The 19,216-nt window shown below is 38.7% G+C and overlaps 1 protein-coding gene and 1 non-coding gene across 4 annotated transcripts in view; one reads left to right on the top strand and one right to left on the bottom strand.

The window, feature by feature from the left end:
• Positions 1–19,216, top strand: part of EYA3 (EYA transcriptional coactivator and phosphatase 3) — an 89,117-nt gene that overhangs the window by 54,152 nt on the left and 15,749 nt on the right. For all 3 annotated transcript variants that reach the window (XM_043444706.1, XM_043444705.1, XM_043444707.1), the window contains 6 exons: positions 3,303–3,388; positions 5,847–6,030; positions 9,398–9,537; positions 13,601–13,684; positions 14,868–14,957; positions 17,033–17,091. In XM_043444706.1, coding sequence (XP_043300641.1) covers positions 3,303–3,388; positions 5,847–6,030; positions 9,398–9,537; positions 13,601–13,684; positions 14,868–14,957; positions 17,033–17,091 — 643 coding nt within the window. The remainder of the gene's footprint in view (positions 1–3,302; positions 3,389–5,846; positions 6,031–9,397; positions 9,538–13,600; positions 13,685–14,867; positions 14,958–17,032; positions 17,092–19,216) is intronic.
• Positions 3,044–3,116, bottom strand: TRNAG-UCC. The gene has a single exon. It is a non-coding gene; the product is annotated as a tRNA-Gly (tRNA).

The following is a 19,216-nucleotide window of genomic DNA, read 5'->3' as shown; positions in this document are numbered from 1 at the left end:
TGGAGGGCAAGAGGGACAGGCCTGGGAGAACAATCCAGGCAGTGGGAGCGACATTGCAAAGGTCCTCAAGCGAGAAAGAGGGTCTTGTTTTCAGTAACTCTAAAGCTGGGGTGAGCAAGGGTGGTGGAAAGACATATATAAAATTAGTGAGGTGGGTAGGAACTAAATCTTGCACCAACTTCTATGTGCCATTAACCCTTGGGTTACCCTCCAGCTGTGGGGTAATGTCGCATAACGTTGCCTCTCACAGTTCTGTAACCACAGCCTTCTCATTAAAGCTGTCTGTGTATCCTGACTGCTTCAGGTGGACCTTGAGTGGGGCATGGTTCTCAGAAGCTTATCTTCCTATGATTTCACAGTTTCATTGTCAAAACAGGAGTGGAAACACTCCAAAAACAGTTGGCCATCCCACTGGCACTTGGGGAGCTGATAGTCTTTAGATATATATATATATCAATAGGATTTACCACTTGAGTTTTAAATGATCCTTGAAATTTATTCTTTTTGTTGCATATTTTGTTGCTGCTGCTTCTGTTTTTTAAGTCAGCGGTTAAATTTGTTGTCGTTGAGACCTACATATATATTTCTGTGGGATGATCAGTGTTTTTTGTGTTTTTTTTTTGGTTTTTTTTGAGGTGCCTGACTTTGAGTGCAGGAGGTAGGGCATGTAATGATTGTGTATATTTTAAGGTGAGTTTAGCTTCAATTCTGGTTACAAGAACCTAAATAAATATTACTTAATTGTCATCTGACTTATATCACTAGAATTTAAATAACATGAGGGCAGGCATTGTCTTCACTTCTCTGTTCCCCAGTGACTGGAACAGTTTCTGGGCACATCGTACAGCCTGGTTTGATGAACAGATGAGTAAATGAATGACACTTCAGGAATGATTTGATTGAGTTGAGGAAAGAACTGTTATTAAGCCCTTAAACTTTCTAGGTTGGCAGACCAACATTTTCTGTAATGGAAGCCACTATTGCTGAGAGGAATTTGTGATGTTTAGTACTGTACTTGTTAAAAACTTCATATCAGCAACTAGCTAATCAAGACATTAAACTTCCTGTCATGGATAATTAGAGTATGTGGCCGGTTGTTTTTTAGGTCTACCTTTTCACCTCTAGTAAAATTGAAAATTGTTAAATTTATAAAACTACTTCGTCAGAATATGAATAAGTTGAACCTCTAACCATTTATAAATTATTAAGAAGGTAGAACAGAGTTAAAGATAAATAGGAGGAACAGATGGAGAAGGAAATGGCAACCTACTCCAATACTCTTGCCTGGAAAATACCATGGATGGAGGAGCCTGGTAGGCTACAGTCCATGGGGTCACAAAGAGTCAGACACGACTGAGTGATTTCACTTTCACGCATTAGAGAAGGAAATGGCAACCCACTCCAGTATTCTTGCCTGGAGAATCCCAGGGACAGAGGAGCCTGGTGGGCTGCCATCTATGGGGTTGCACAGAGTCAGACATGACTGAAGCGACTTAGCAGCAGCAGCAGGAGAAACAGAGGAGTATATGCTAGGACTAGAGCTAAAGAAAAATTGATCTAGAAACAAACTTTGCTGGAAGAGATAACCTTGAGAGATTAAGTAAATTCTTCATCTTTCTGACATTAAATCACCTATGTTCAGTCAGCAGGCCTGCCTAGCATAATGCACTGGTAATAGAATCTGGAATGTACCCAAAATTCTTTTCCTTCAAGAATAATTTAAAAGCTACTTACAGAATCATCTAGCTTATATACAGTAATTTCTTAGGACTTCCCCTTAGGGAGAAAAATATTGATGGGAAGAAAATATTATCTATAAGAGTACGAAATCTATTTCATTTAGTGTGGGAGGGAGTACTATAGAGAAGAAAATCTCCCTGAGTAGTGAGGAAATCTGATCCCTAACTCGGGAAAGAAAAGGCACTGAATGAAGAATTGGGAGATCCCAATTATCGTTTGGCTGTTTACCTTTAACTTTGTGACTGTGGACAAATGAACTCTTCTTTTTCTCAAGTCTTCTGAAGCTACTGTTGCCTCAGTAGCTGTTCCTTATGTCCAACTTGCTTCAGTCTCTTCTAGACTTTAAGCAGAGTAGCCTTGGGGAAAGGGATAAAAATTCGCTCTTGATTTTGACCAGGACTCTCAAGTTTCTGCCACATTTGTTCACCTGCACTGCTGTTAATAGAGATTTTCCCAGTAACTTGCCCTCTGAGGACTTTGTCATCAATGGGATAGGTAGTCAGATGGTCTGATCTACCTGATGGTGAACGTTTACTGTGTGTGTGACTGCAGTAGGAACCAAGAGTAAGCATGTTTATGATGAGTGAAGGAGAAGTTCAGGAGCAGTAAGTACCTCACAATATCACTTATATTGTCCTCCTCGGGAAAAAAAAATGTGTGGCAAATGCTAGTCACTGAGGACTTGATAAAACGCAGGTGAAATTTGTGATAGAAGGGTGTGAAAAACTTAACCCAAATTCCTTGTCCTGACACAGGCAGCCTAAGTAGCTTAAATTTTTTTTACCTGACCAGAATAGTATTGAATACTTTCCGAGTGTTTCCAGGCTCATTGGTGAAATCATTAAATGCCAGAACATGGTGTTTGTTGAAGCAACCCTAAACACTTTAGAATTTGGAGAACTACCTCAGTTGCTCAAAGTAATTGTGTTGCACCAGAAAAGGCATAATTTTGGGCAAATGACAGTAAATATCACAGTATAGGAATTACATGTGGATTTGCCAGAGCTTTTGTTGTTTTTACTGGTGTCAGTAGGTCACACTGCAGGTGAGTCATTTTGCAGCTGCCAGAGATGCCAGATGGACTGGAATGATCTGGTTTAGCTTCTGATTTCCTTAGTATCATTAGCATGAACCAGTGCATTGTGTTGTGTCCTTCTAGGACTTTAGTAGAAATAGTTGAAGACTCAAGTTGAAACAGGAGAAATGTGTGAACTGCTTTATTTCTAGAAGATTTTTTTTTTTAATATATATTTATTTATTTATTTGACTGCATGAGGTCTTAGTTACAGCACATGGGATCTTGTTCCCTGACCAGGGTTCGAACCCGGGCCCCCTGCATTGGAAGCACAGAGTCTTAGCCACTGAACCACCAGGGAAGTCCCATATTTCTAATTAAATCTCAATTAAGGTATGGCATGCAAAAGAGCAAAACTGGTATCTAGTATCTATTTCCTTTGCCAGTGTTTCTTATCTCCTTGTCAATCTGTTTACTTAGGACAGAATATATTTTCAATTTCTTTGAGCTTTTTGCATAATATCTTTTAACACTTTGCATCTTATAGCTTCAAGCACAAATGCCAGCCTGATACCCACTTCATCTGCTATTGCCAATATTCCAACAGCAGCAGTTTCCAGCATCTCAAACCAGGTATGGTGCTCCTTTTGTTCATCCTACTTGATACGGTTCATCTAACTAGCTCTTCCTCCCTTCTTTTCATTATCGGTTTGCCAGTTCTAAGAAACAACCAGTATGGGCTGTGGAGAGACCTTTTTCTGGATGCTCCCGGAGCTAGGACCTAGAATGGTTTCTCAGGCTACTATCCAGTCTCTCTCATTCCTCTGCTAAGACTGAATGATATGATTTTATCTGCTCCCTATTTAGCCACTCATTTGATTGTGAATTCCTTGTGGTCTGGTCTTGATCACTGTTGTGCTAACTTTATGTTTAGATCACTGGTAACATCTTCAGTGTTTTAGGAGTTTTTTGGTTTTGTTGTTATGTTTTTATTTGTTGTTTTCTCTGTAGCAATTAGTATTATCAGCCACAGTCTCCATGGATCTTTTCTCCTGGCTACAGTTAATATTACTATTCTGGTTCACATTTTATGTTTGACTGCTTTTGTATTTGTTTGTTCTTCTAGTCCCCAAGTATTTATTGAGTTCCTGCTGTGTACCTGGAACTCTTCAGGGCAACATCTCTCTCCCTTTCATATCCTGGCTTCAGTCATGGACAGTCTGTATTTAGTTTTCCACATGTTTATTATTTCATCCCCAGGAATGTTTACACATTCACAGTGTCCATTTACTACTTCCAAAAGAAGAGTCTAGTCCTGACCTCGTGATATCTACAGGCTTCCTGCTGATTGATTGGCTTTTTTCCTTTAATATCCTGTTGTTTCCCTAAGTTAACCATATCTAAAACCAACTTTTCTTTCCACCCTTTCTGCTATTCATTATCCTCCAAAAGTAATGCCGCTTTTCCTACAGTGTCTCAATTCTTGTCAGTTACCCACCTGTCAATGCAGGAGACATAAGACACGCAGGTTCAATCCCTGGGTTGGGAAGATCCCCTTGGAGGAGGGCATGGCAGTCCACTCCAGTATTCTTGCCTGGAGAACCCCATGGACAGAGGAGCCTGTCAGGCTACAGTCCACAGGGTCACGAAGAGTCGGAAATGACTGAAGCAACTTAGAGCGCACACTGTTTTTTAGTATACCTACACATAAAACCAGAGCAGTCATCTTCAATTTTTTTTTCCTTACCCAGCCCTGATCCAACCATTCCTGGAATTCTTTCTTGCTTTTCCTTTTTCTTTTTGGCCACACCACACAGCATATGGATTTCCGAATAGGGATTGAACTGTGCCCCCTGCAATGGAAGCTCGGAGTTTTAACCACTGGACTGCCAGGGAAGTCTCTGCTTTTTTCATTTTTTATTGCTAACTTGTTGGAAATACTTCTGCCTTATATCCTGCTAGATTTTTAACTCCCTGAGTTCAGCTAGTTTGACTTAACTCTTTTCTTTAATATTTGTTTTTCCTGTCCATGCACCAACACACACACACACACACACACACACACACACACACACACACACACTAGATTTTTAACTCCCTGAGTTCAGCTAGTTTGACTTAACTCTTTTCTTTAATATTTGTTTTTCCTGTCCATGCACCAACACACACACACACACTAGATTTTTAACTCCCTGAGTTCAGCTAGTTTGACTTAACTCTTTAATATTTGTTTTTCCTGTCCATGCACCAACACACACACACACACTAGATTTTTAACTCCCTGAGTTCAGCTAGTTTGACTTAACTCTTTAATATTTGTTTTTCCTGTCCATGCACCAACACACACACACTGAATTATATTTGGCTTATGCTAGATGCTCAGTACTCTTTATAAAATAATTGATCTGATCAATTAGTGTCTTCCTACTTGTCACCAGTATCAATATCAGTGGAATTTTTTTAAGATGTGTTTGAGCTGTGCATCATACCCATTTTTTACAGCTTTTTTAAGGTTTAATTGATAAACAGTAAACCACACAGGTTCCAGTTTATGACCTGATAAATTTTGTCATGTGTGTGCCTATGAAACTACCAAAAGTTCCCTTCAGATATTTTAAAGAAAATGTGATTTTTTTTTTTAAAGAGAGATATACTCAGTTTTTAAGCTGGGAAACTGTGTAGGATATGTGCTTTTTTTGTTCACGCTTATCTATCCTAAAAAGCACTACCATCTAGTGCAGTGGTATATAAACTTCTTAAAGTGTAGAATCTTTCCTTCAAAAATTCTATGCAGAAATTCTGTACATAAAGTAGGAGAAAAAGAATATTATAGTAGAAAATGGACTTTGTGTGTACAATGCATGGGACACTTCCCTCTCTCAGCCTTACCCTCAGCATCTCCTCTTGACTCTTGGGTTTCCACAGAAACCATTGGCTTAGGTGGAAAACCGTATAGGTAGGTAAACGAAAAGTCAAATTAATGTTTTAAGGAAATAATTGTGAGAAAGGGACATGAAAGTCTTTTGTGTTGAAGTTCGTGTTTTGCTCTTTCTGAGTCTTGTTTTCCTCCCTTATCCCCTTTGACCTACAGGACTATCCCACCTATACCATCCTTGGTCAGAGTCAGTACCAAGCTTGCTACCCCAGCTCCAGCTTTGGGGTCCCAGGCCAGACCAACAGTGATGCTGAGAGGACCACCTTAGCAGCAGCCACATACCAGACGGAGAAGCCCAGTGTCCTGGGACCTGCCGCTGCCGCTCCCAGACTGTCCCCTGGTAAGCTCTGCAGCTCTAAAAACTTTGGCTTAAGGGCATTTCATCCAGCCGGTGATGTTGAAGACTATTTTGTTCTTAGACGTCTAAGTCACTGTTCTGTGCTCTTGGCTTTCCCTCTCAGGTGAGGGGTATTTTTAACACTATCCAGACTGTGATGAGTCATTGGCAGACTGAATGTAAAACTTGATGTTGTGAACAAAAAAAGACCAAGAATGAAAAGACTTTATTTCTGACTCCCACTCTACCCTCCCTGTAGCTTGTCTCAGAGAACTTCAGAATCTTAGCACATTTTGTAGTAGTTAAAGAAGTCCAGTTTTAGTCTGTGCATCATTTGGACTTCTGGTTACACCTCAGGGTGGTAGTTCTTAACTTTTTCTGTGTCATATATCCCTTTAAGATTTTGAGAAAAGCTGTGGTCCTTTTTCCCCAAAGAAATACATAGAATTTCACCTACAAATTTAAACCTCTACCTTGGCAATGAATCAGTGAATTATGATGTCCAGATTTTAATATCCTGACATAAAGACTTACACTTTCAGTAAACATATGCACATACTTTTTATTCATCTCTATTTTTCATAAGAATTTGGTGGTTTGCTGTTACATCCTATAACTTGAAGGACTGTTTATCGTTAACACTGATGCATTTTTAAAAACAGTGGTCTATACAGAGTGAAGTAAGCCAGAAAGATAAACACTAATACAGTATACTAATGCATATATATGGAATTTAAAAAGATGGTAATGATAACCCTATATGCAGGACAGAAAAAGAGACACAGATGTATAAAACAGACTTTTGGACTCTGTGGGAGAAGGCGAGGGTGGGATGATCTGAGAGAATAGCATTGAAACATGTGTATTATCAAGTGTGAAACAGATCACCAGCCCAGGTTGGATGCATGAGACAAGTGCTCAGGGCTGGTGCTCTGGGAAGACCCAGAGGGATGGGATGGGGAGGGAGGTGGGAGGGGGGGATCAGGATGGGGAACACGTGTGGGGGGATCAGTTTGGGGAACACATGTAAATCCAGGGCTGATTCATGTCAGTGTATGGCAAAAACCACTACAATATTGTAAAGTAATTAGCCTCCAACTAATAAAAATAAATGAAAAAAATAATAATAATAAAAATAAGAAAAAATAAAAACAGTGGTCTGCATCAACTAAAGCAGTTTTCTGTGCCTCTTGCCTCTACTAGTCTTCTAAATAGGTGGACATCCAGATGGTCACTGCTTCAAGCCTGCATAACATTGAAATCATTACATGCGTTAATACCTTAGTTTTTAATTCATTTCTCTAAATATCTTTGTTCTTCATAACAGTTTTAACTTTTTAATAATGGAGAACGTCAAAGGCAGAAGTTGTCAGAATAGTATAGTGAACCCTTATATATCTGTCATCCAACTTCAACAGTTAACAACTCATAGGCAATCTTGTTTCAGCTGTGTGTGTACTAAGTCGCTTCAGTCGTGTCTGACTCTTTGTGACCCTATGGACTGTAACCCGCCAGGCTCCTCTGTCCATGGGATTCTCTAGGCAAGAATACTGGAGTAGGTTGCCATTCCCTTCTCTAGAGGTCTTCCCGACCCACAGATCGAACCTGCATCTCTTATATTTCCTGCATTGGCAGGCGGGCTCTTTACCACTAGCATTACCTGATGACCTAGTATGTTTCAACTATACTTCATCTAATTCCTTCCTCAAATTCCAGGTCTCATGCCTCTAAAAGATAAGTGCTTGATAACATAACCACAATGCCATTATACCATTAACAATATCCCATTCAACAATAATTCCTTAATGCCTAAGGGTATTCATATTTCTAGTTTTCTCATAAACGTTAAGAGTCTTGTTTTTGTTTAAATCCAAGTAAGGGCTTCCCTTGTGGCTCAGCTAGTAAAGAATCCACCTGCAATGCGGGAGACCTGGGTTCAATCCCTGGGTTGGGAAGATCCCCTGGAGAAGGGAAAGGCTACCCACTCCAGTATTCTGGCCTGGAGAATTCCATGGACTGTATAGTCCATGGGGTCACAAAGAGTCAGACACGACTGAGTGACTTTCACTTTCAAGGTCCATACATTGTGATTGGTGGATATATATTTTGTTCTAACCTATAAATTCCCCCATCTCTTTTTCTTTCCCGTGTAATTTATTTGTTGAAGAAAGTAGATTGTTTTGTCAGTATCAGTTCAGTTCAGTCGCTCAATCCCAACTCTTTGCGACCCCATGAACTGCAGCACGCCAGGCCTCCCTGTCCATCACCAACTCCTGGAGTCCACCCAAACCCATGTCCATTGTGTCGGTGATGCCATCCAACCATCTCATCCTCTGTCGTCCCCTTCTCCTCCTGCCCTCAATCTTTCCCAGCATCAGGGTCTTTTCCAATGAGTCAGCTCTGTGTATCAGGTGGCCAAAGTGTTGGAGTTTCAGCTTCAGCATCAGTCCTTCCAATGAACACCCAGGACTGATCTCCTTTAGGGTGGACTGGTTGGATCTCCTTGCAGTTCAAGGGACTCTCGAGTCTTCTCCAACACCACAGTTCAAAAGCATCAATTCTTCTGTGCTTAGCTTTATTTATGATCCAACTCTCACATCCATACATGACTACTGGAAAAACCATAGCCTTGACTAGACGGACCTTTGTTGGCAAAGTAATGTCTCTGCTTTTTAATATGCTGTCTGTGTTGGTCATAACTTTCCTTCCAAGGAGCAAGCATCTTTTAATTTCATGGTTCAGTCACCATCTGCAGTGATTTTGGAGCCCATAAAAATAAAGTCAGTATAAATTTCACCAGTTATAAGCTTAGAGGGTAGCTTGCTGCAACCTACTGCTTTCTGTATTTTATTTAAATTGATAAATAGATCTAGGGTGGTGGTTTTCAACTGGAGGTGGTTTTGTGCCTCCTGCTTCCATCCCAAGGCCCCCACACCCAGGGGTATTTGGCAATGTGTGGAAGCATTTTTGGTTGTCACACTGGGAACGGGGTGCTCCTGGCATCTAATGGGTAGAGGCCAAGGATGCTGCTTAACCAAACATCCTAAAACATGTAGGATGTCCCCTCACAACAAAAATTGTCTTGGACCAAAACGTCAGTTGTACCAAGTTGAGAAACTGATTGCAGGCTTAATTTTTTGGGTGGGGGCAAAATGACTTTATAGGTAAGTTTTTTCATTGTGGAGGAAGGCATACAAATTCTAGTTATGACTCTTCATGCTGTTAGGTCTGAATTTCGAAATTGCTTAAGTAAAGTTTGGTTTCGCAGCCTTTATCCCTGCAACATGATTCTTAAAGGCAGAGCGCTTGCTCTGGTTGTTATAGCCTGTGACTACACTGGCAATACCAGTGTCTTACTTTTCCTTTTCAGGAGACCCTTCTCCAAGCCCGTCTTTGACCCAGACCACACCAGGTAAAGATGCTGATGACCAGTCCAGGAAAAACATGACCGGCAAGAACCGGGGCAAGAGGAAAGCTGACGCCAGCTCTTCTCAGGACAGTGAATTGGAAGTATGGGAAGAAACATATGAGTTACCACCTGCTTTTTTCTTTTCTCTTTTCTTTAAGTTTATCAAATATATTTCTGAAACTCATGGAGATTATGTAGTTCTATGTTGTGTACCATTTAATTCCTGAGCAGTAGAAAATGAATTGGCCAAGTGTGAAAAGAGAAGTGTAAAAACACATTTCTCTGTGCCCACATTTTACCATATCACTTTCAGATCCTTTTTACCAACAGCATTGAAAAAGCTTTTTCAAATTTAGGTAGCCAGGTAACTTTTTAAGGGAAAAAACAATCAGTTCTATATTCCAGAGGAGAACAGGAAGAATAATGCATCATATTCAAAAAGCAGAGGGTAGCACAAGTAATGTCATGCTGTTCTCCATTTCAAAATCTTAGAGTAAAATGAGAGAACTAAAGTGCTATAGGCCAAGTTTCTGTGAAACCTGCAACCAGATCTGGTATTGTAAATGAGGTTGACTCTCACTTACTCTCTAAACCCTATAGACATTTATTATGGATGTACATTTGGCTTCATTATTAAAAAGACTAGAAAGCCATACAAAATTCTAATAATAATGGAGTTTTGATACTAATCTTTTTGTTTTCTTTCTTTAATTTTTCTATAATGTGATCGTTTAATGAGAAGAAAAAGCCATATTTAAAAATGAGTCCATTGACAGTTGTTCATAAGACATTGGTAAATTGAGGCTATGTTTGGAACCTCTCTTCCCTGTTGTTACTAGCAGGGTGGGAATGGGCAGGGAGAGAAAGAAAGAAAATCTAAAGACCTGATGTATTTCATGGAAAAACTGAGAATTCACTCGTTTTTTTTAAATTGTGGTAAAGTATATATAAAATTTACCATTTTATAAGTGTGCAGTTTTAAGTACATTCATAGTGTTGTTCAGAAGTTTTTCATGATTACAAACTGTGTACTCATTAAGCAGTAATTTCCTATTCTCCCCTTCTATTAGTCCTTGGTAATCTTTGTTCTACTTTCTGTCGCTATAAATTTACCTGTTCTAGGTATTTCACATATGATTCCATCATACAAAATCTTTCCTTCTGTGTCAGGCTTATTACTTCACCTCTGATAATATTTTCAAGGTTCATCTATTCTGTAGCATGTTTCAGAACTTCATTCCTTTTTATGGCTGAATAACTCCTTTGTATATGTATAGCACATTTTGTTTATCCATTCATCTGTGATGGACACTTGGGGTTTTTCCACCTTTGAGCTATTGTGAATAAAGCTGCTATGAAAACTGCTATGCTCAAAAGTATCACTTTGAGCCCCTTTTCAATTATTTTGGGTATAAACCTAGGAGTAGAATTGCTAGACCACATAGTAGTTCTGTGTTCAGCTTTTTGAGGAACCACCAACATGTTTTCCAAATGACTACACCATTTTACCTTCCTACCAGCTCTATACTAGGGTTCCAATTGCTTCCCTTCTTTGCGTTTTCCATCCTAATGGGTATGAAACGGTGTCTCATGGTTTTGATTTGCCTTTCCTTAGTGACTAATATTATTGAGCATCTTTTCATGTGTGAATTGGTCATTTGTCTATTTTATTGGAAGTAATGTCTAAATCCTTTGCCCATTCTTTAAATTAGGGGGTTTTGTTTGTTTTTGAATCTTAGGAATTCTTTATTCTAGATTTTAATCCCTTGGCAGATATATGATGTACAAATATTTTCTGTGCATTGTCTTTTCATTCTCTTGATGGTATCCTTTGATGGTTAATAGTTTTAAATTTTGAAGTTCTGTTTTTATTACTTGTGCTTTTGGTATTATACTTAAGGATTTAAGATTATGAAAACACCTATGTTTCTTCTAAGCATTTTATTATTTCAGCTCTTAAGTTTAGGTCTTTGATCCATGTTGAATTAATTTGTACATAGTGTGAAGTAAGGATCTAATTTTATTGTTTTGCACATGGATATTCAGTCCCCCTAGGACATTGTTTTGGAAATGCTTTCCTTTCCCCTTTGTTCATGGTATCCTTGCAGTAAATAATAATAATAAACTGACTCTCTCTCTCTCTTTCTATATATATGTATATATATGTATGTATATGTATATGTGTATATATATATGGGTTTATTTCTGGGCCCTCTCCTTTGTTCCATTGGTCTGTGTGTCTATCTTTATGCTAGTACCACACTATTTTGATTACTGTTGCTTTGTAGTAAGTTTAATATCAGGAAACGTGAGTCATCCAACTTTGTTCTTTTTCAAGACTATTTTGGCTCTTCAGGGTCCCTTGAGATTTCGTACAAACTTTAGGTTAGTTTTTCTGTCTCTTTAAAAAATAGTGTTGGGAAACAACAACAACAAAAAAAATAACAGTGTTGGGATTTTGATAGGGATTTAGTATACAAGTCCTGAACTATCAGTTAAATTTATTCCTAAGTATTTTATTATTTTTTATGCTTTTGTTTAATTCCTTTTAGGATTATTCATTTCAAGCTTATAGAAACAGCTGATTTCTGAATTCATTTTAGTAGTAATTTTTTGTGGGTTCTTGAAGGTTTTCTCTGTGTGAGATCACATCATCTGTGAACAGAGGTAGTTTTACTTCTTTCTTTCCAGTTTGGGTACCTTTTTTTACCCTTATTCTGGCTAGAATTTCCAGTACCATGTTTGAATAGAAGTGATGAACACAGGCACACTTCTGTTATTCCTAATCTCAGGGGTGATACTTTCAGTTTTCCACCATTGAGTATGACATTAGCTATAGGTTTTTTAATATGACCTTTATCATGATAAGGAAGGTGCTAGTATATTGAGTGTTCTTATCATGAAAGTGTGCTGAATTTTGTCAAATGCTTTTTTTACATCAGTTGAGATGACCATGTGGGTTTTTTTCTCTGTTCAGTTAAAGCAGTATATTACATTGATTTTTTTTTTTTTCTACATTGAGCCATTCTTGCATTCTGGGAACAAATCCCACTTGGTCTTGATGTATAATTCAATATGCTGCTGAACTTTGTTTGCCACTATTTTGTTGAGGTTTTTGCATCAGTGTTCAGATGAGAGATTGGTCTGTAGTTTTCTTGTCTTGTCTTTATCTGACTTCAGTGTCAGATAATGCTGGCTTCACAGAGTGAGTTAGGAAGTATTCCTGCCTCTTCAGTTGTTTGGAAGGTCTGAAGGATTTTGTTTGGTAGAGTTCACCAGTGAAACCATCTGATCCTGGCCTTTTCTTTCTTGAGATGTTTTTTATTATTGATTCAACCTCCTACCAGTTAAAGGTCTATTCAGATTTTCTTCTTCTTTTTGAATCAGTTTTGGCACATTGTGTATTTCTAGGAATTTGTTGTTTTATCTGGATTATTTATTGGTGTATAACTCTTCATAGTATAAAGGATTATAAAATCCTTTTTATTTATTTAAAATTAGTATTAATATCGCCACTTTCATTTCTGATTTTATTAATTTATGTCTTCTTTTTTCTTAGCTAGTCTAACTAGAAGTTGTCAATTATATAGATCTCTTCAAAGAACCAACTTTTGGTTTTGTTGATTTTCTCTATTTTTTCCTACCTTCTGCTTTTTCCTACCCTTTTCTAACCTTTATTTTTTCCTTCCTTCTGCTGGCTTTGTCTAGTAGCGTAAATTGTGCACTTTGGTTATTGATTGAGATATTTTTTAAGGTACACATTTGGAACTATAAATTTCCTTTGGGACTTCCCTGGTGGTCCAGTGGTTAAAACTCCCAACTTCCAATGCAGGGGGCACAAGTTCAATCCCTGGTTGGTTGGGGGACTAAGATTCCACATGCTGTGCAGTGTGGCCTTAAAAAGAAAAGAAAAAAAAAAAAATGCCTTCTTAACTGTTTCCACGGCATCCCATAAATTTTGGTCTGTTGTTTTTTGGTCTTCATTCCAAGGTATTTCCTAATTTCACTTGTTATTTCTTTTTTATCCATTGTTTGTTTAAGATTATATTAATTTTCACATATGTGTGAATTTCCCAGTTTTTCTTCTGTTATTGATTACTTGTTTCATTCTACTATGATTTAAAAAGATGCTCACTCATTTTTTAAAATATTTCCCTCATTCAGCGGGTATTTCTGTGGGACTTAGATGAAACCATCATCATCTTCCACTCCCTTCTTACTGGATCCTATGCCCAGAAGTATGGAAAGGTAATTTGAGTCTTTCTTCCTTTGTTATAACTGTCCCTCTTTATGTGTGCAGGTAATCAAGATCACTGTCTCTGTTATCTCCATCTTACATATTGACCTTCCACTTCACATAAAACTTCACCTGGTGGCTTATATATACCAGGCAGACTACATGGTCAGGCAGAGTTGATAAAGCTGGGAACTAGACCTCGGACTATTACTGAAAAGCTGAAGTTGGTGGAGGGTGGTAACAACTAAGTATGGGACTGAACTCAAAACAGAGTAGAGTCTCAGGATTACCTGCTCCAAAGACTGATCTGTTATCCTTTACATCACATGTGACAGTCCAAACTGAGCATTTCATTTAGCTGAGAATCTGCGAGATCTGTACGTTTAAAATATTAAATAACTTTCTAAAATAGATTGTACAGCTTCTTAAATGAAAATGTACGGAGCAGAATTTAAGTTTAGTCATCAGTTTTGACAGAGGGATGAGCTGTTTTTGAGGTACTGTCTGTATATTTCTATACTAAATTACCTCCAGGTTCCTTTTTTTTTTTTTTAAGTTTCTATGAATAAATTTTATAAAAATATCTGCCTCATTTACCATCCTACTTTATTTCTTATTGTCACTATTTGTTTCTATTAGAAGTATTTTCCATAGGCTTTTAGTATCTAGGCTGGTAAACTGACATAAGCTTATATACTCTATAACAAGACTGGTTATGAAAGTATATAAAATAAGATCATACCACCTCTAAGTGAAGGTCTGATAGTTCCTTTTAAAGCTATGTGCATTGGTTTTCCTACAAATGTTTCTTTACTGATTTCCTGGTTGTTTAGATTGTCAGATTACTGACTTCCGGTGTTATACTGTGTGTGTATGTATTTGTGTGTGTGTGAGATAATGAGTGTTACAATAGCAATATTTTAGCAATAGTTAGAATTTCTGCTGAAGCAGGGAATTTTTCCAAAAATTGTTTTTTGGTTTTTTTTTTTTAAAGTGGGTTACAGTTCTGAAATTTTTAACTTTGCACAATGTAAGCTTCTTATAACTGTGAATGAAATTGCATCAGTAATAGTGAGAAGCACTATTGTGGACCAGTGTTTTTTTGGCCTTGACCTTAAATAATTTTGACACATTTAGAGGTAAGAACTGATGGTGTGAGTGCCAAGTCAAACAAACTCTCTTATTGCCTTTCAGGACCCAACAGTAGTGATTGGCTCAGGTTTAACAATGGAAGAAATGATTTTTGAAGTGGCTGACACGCATCTATTTTTCAATGACCTAGAGGTATGCATTTTAAATTGTTTCTGTGCTTCAGTGAAACACTTTGTTCCATAACTTATTTATTGAGACTGTGATTTTTGCTTTTAGAGGAAGTGTGGTTAAACAGGGTAGGTATAGGGAGGCCAGCTGGGCACTTAGGTGTACATAGTCTTAAAGAAATAGTTCCTTGGTTAGGTCAGCAGAGTCTTGTTTCTGGGCTTCAGTTTTATTGGCTCAAAAATTTGATTTTGTTAGCGTATTTGGAAGTGATCTAGCTCTAGGGGCAGTACCGTCCCATCAGGTAAAGCACTGATAGATAAACCAACATTCTGATTTACTCATCTATATTAAATAATATATAGAAGATGGCATTGGTTGTACTCTTAATTATATTTTGACTGTTCTTCAGTTTTACCTTCTTAAAAGATAGCCTCTTGATTTGTCACATCTGTAGAGGGCTACTCTTAACTTGTATTTTGTACCTGCTTATTGTCCATGTATAGGTAAGCCATGAAGTCCAGATCACTTTCTGTTTAGGTGGAGGGAAACCTGAAAACACTGAGAGCTTCTTGGTTAATTGTTCTAGCTTTGACATTCCAGTTCATCTTTGAGGTAAACATGGTGTAGTGGAGAAAGCACAGGACTGGGAGTCAGGACCAGACTTCGAGTACCAAGTTAGGAAAGTTATCTCCCCATTCTGGGCCTCAGTTAAGCAGTTATCCTACACAAGGAACTAGTCACAGTTGTTCTGTCTGAAGATGGGAATGCATTGCCAAGACACTGAGGTAGAAAGGACCAGATTTGTCACTTAATGTCCTTTTGAATTTTGAACTCTGCACGACGTATATTACGTACTTTTTTAAATAGTGAAAATTTTAAAGCAAAATAATCACAAAGTAATCCTCTTTCTTTTCAAACACAGTCTAGTTCTGCTCAACAGACAATTCTCCAACAAGTTAAATTAGTAGGCCTCGGCACTCCAGTACTTTTATGTAAGCTCCACAGTGCTTTAATCTTCCATCAACTTCACATGTTGATATATTGGAACATTGTAGTTTTTATTCAGCAAACATTTATTAAAAACATACTATGTGCCAGTAATTGTTGCCAAATTGTATTTGTAATGATTTTCTAGACATAGTCCTCACTCAGGACTGAAAGTTCTGTGAAGAATTTGACCTGAATGTGTTCCTGCCCCCCAGGTCAGTGGTTCTCAACTTTAGGGGGCATAGGAATCACCTGGGGAGCGTGTTAAAAATGAAGACTCTAGGACTTCACTCACAGAAATTCTATTCAAAAATATGCATTTTAAAACATCTTCCCCAGCGGATTCTGATGCAAGTGGACACCATGGCACCGCCCTAGGTGGTGTCAAAGGAATAAATCTGTCAGTTAGGCAGTGGGTGGCATTTTACCTCAGTAGTAGTGTAGGCTTAGAGGAAAGAACCCGTGGATCCAAATTGAAAGACCTAAGCTCCTTCTAGTTTCTTTCTGCCACTCACTAGTTTTATGACCTTGGGCCAATCATTTTATCTCACTTTTAGAATATGAGGAGACTGACTTAGGTGACCTCTTCTAATTCGTAAGTTTGAATTTACAAATTTCCATTTCAGTCATTCTCAGTTTTGATACTGCACACACTCTACCAGCATCGTTTTCGTCTGCAAAAACTTACTGAGTGCATGCTACGTAAGGGCCCTGGACTAGACTAGAGGGTTCTAAAGGAGACGTAAGATGTGGTTGTGCCGTAAGAGGCCTACACTGTGATAGAACTTGCAGTCTAATGTAGGACATAGGCACACCTGACACCATAAGGGAGCTTCTGCTTATACCCATGGGCTGTGGCGAAAGTGAACTGTTGAGATCAGAGCATAACTGAGGGTTGGTATGGTTAAGGAAGATTTCATGAAGACTGAGGAATGTAAATTAGGCCTTTAAAGAAGTTGGACAGCAATGGGGGTGAGATTGATCCTCCACACATGAGAAACCATAAGGTATTTCATCATCCTGCCATTGTTTGTGGTATTTTTACAATATGTCATGGTGATAATAGAACTGCTCTCTGGGATGAAATAATGGGTGGTTTTGTCTTTTAACAGGAGTGTGACCAGGTGCATGTGGAAGATGTGGCTTCTGATGACAATGGCCAAGACTTGAGGTAATAAAAACAGTGGTATCTTAAACATCAGTACACCTGTTATGCACAAGACACTGACTGGGTTCAGAGGAAAACAAAGATGATTAAGACATGGCCCTAAAAGAGCCCACAGTCTGTTAGAGAAGATAGAAACAAAGACAGGTGATGATGGCATGCAGTGTGAGAAGTCAAGTGACAGTAGAAAATGTGATGGGATATAGAGTAGAAAGTAATTCTGATGGTTGTGGGGAGCCGGTGGTGCCAACACTGGAGTGGCCTTCTCAACACAGTAGAATTTGAGTATAATCTTGGAGATTGGGTAGCATGATGGAATGAGACAAAGGCATTCCGAAGTTAAGGATATACTAGTTTCTCCTTGGCCAGATTTTCAGTCAAGAAAAGTGTGCTTCCAGATTGGTTAGTCTTAGATACAAATAAGCATCAGGTAATTTCACCAAGGAAGTTAAATGGTGGGTATCTGGTGGTGTCAAATGACCCTATGGAAGACAATCTTAAACATTAATATCACAGTGAATGCTAAACCAGGGAGGTCTCAGTGGCAAAATGCTTGCTCAGTCTCCTCCTGTCTCTCTTGGCTGCGGTCTTCTAGCCCAATAGTCTTAGCCAAGAATAATCCAAAAGTTTGTCTCTGTTATATTTAAAGACTTTTAGAAAAAAAATTGTCACATCTTTTCATGTTAATTTGTTTTATTAATGTTTATCCCTTTCCATAGGCAAAAAGTTTTTCCATGTGTCTACCCTAAAATTGTTTCCTCTGTGAATTCTCAACTCTAGAGCAGATCTGGACACATGAGTTAGTAAGGACACAGCCCTGCGGTGCCGAGGAGGAGGAGAGGTTTCCCTTCAGGAGCAGCATCCCCCGTGCATGTTGTGTCTTGCACAGCTGTGTAGGGCACCATTCTTAAGAGGTTTTACTCACCTTAGGATACAGCTTGGTCTGAAGCAGTTTACGATCCACTCTGAGCTCTAGTGCTCTTTTGTTTCTCATATACATGTAGCTGGGCTTCCCTGGTGGCTCAGACGGTAAAGAATCTACCCGCAATGTGGGAGACCTTGGTTCAATCCCTGGTTGGGAAAGATCCCCTGGAGAAGGAAATGGTAACCCACTCCCGTATTCTTGCCTGGAGAATTCTATAGACAGAGGAGCCTGGTAGGCTACAGTCCATGGGGGTCACAAAGAGTTAGATAACGACTGAGCAACTAAGCCCAACACATACATACGTCTTAACTAGTAATGGCCTATATTTTTATTGGCAACTTTTTCTTAAATATAGAATCTCACACTTATGGAATTCTCTTCTGTCTTTTGAACCAAGTTGTCCCTAATTCCGTCAGTCATTTTTAAATCTTGACTTAGGAAGTAGTCATCCCTTCCAGCTGTTTAACTGTAACAGTTGTCTATTGCTATGTAACAAATTACTCCAAAGCCTAGTAGCTTAAAGCAATTACCATTTATCATCTCATTGTTTCTGTAGGTCGGGAGCTTGAACGTAACTTGGCTGGGTAGTTCTGAATCAGGGTCTTTGAGATTAAAATCAAGATAGCTGGAGCTAAAATCATCTGAAGGCTTGAGTGGAGCCAAGGACCTGCTTCCAACCTATCATGTGGCTGATAGCAGGAGGCCTCAGGCCTCACTGTGCCCCTTCACACGGCAGCTTGAGTGTTCTCACATGACAGCTGACACTTAGAGCAAGCCCTGTGAGAGAAGTCTGGTCTCTAAAACCTGACACCATCACTCCCACCACATTGTGTTTGCGTTCAAATACAGTCCATACCTGAAGGGAGCAGAGTTAGAAGAGAGGAGTAGTGGCCCATGAACTTAATAAACGAGTCAACAGATCTCTGAAGAAAAACATTCCCGTTTTCTTAGTTAGAACTTGGGGTTCATTCCTCCCATTATTTTTTCACATTTCTTCTTTTTACATAGTTGCAATCATATTGTGGGTATGTACAAAAAAATTTATATTCTGAAGGCTTTTTTTCACTGTAAGATACCGTCTATCATTAGTGAAAGGATGGTCTATCTGAAGCCAACCTCTAGGGGATGCTGATGCTCGAACTGTTCTGCCCCTCTTGCTCTCCCTCTCCATCCTTTCTTTGATAGAAGTAACAGGGGTGAGATGGC

This window comes from Cervus canadensis, chromosome 24 (genome assembly GCF_019320065.1).
Source record: "Cervus canadensis isolate Bull #8, Minnesota chromosome 24, ASM1932006v1, whole genome shotgun sequence".
Lineage (NCBI taxonomy): Eukaryota > Metazoa > Chordata > Mammalia > Artiodactyla > Cervidae > Cervus > Cervus canadensis.
Note: the sequence above shows the minus strand (reverse complement) of the source record. Positions and strands in the feature narration are given on the sequence as shown.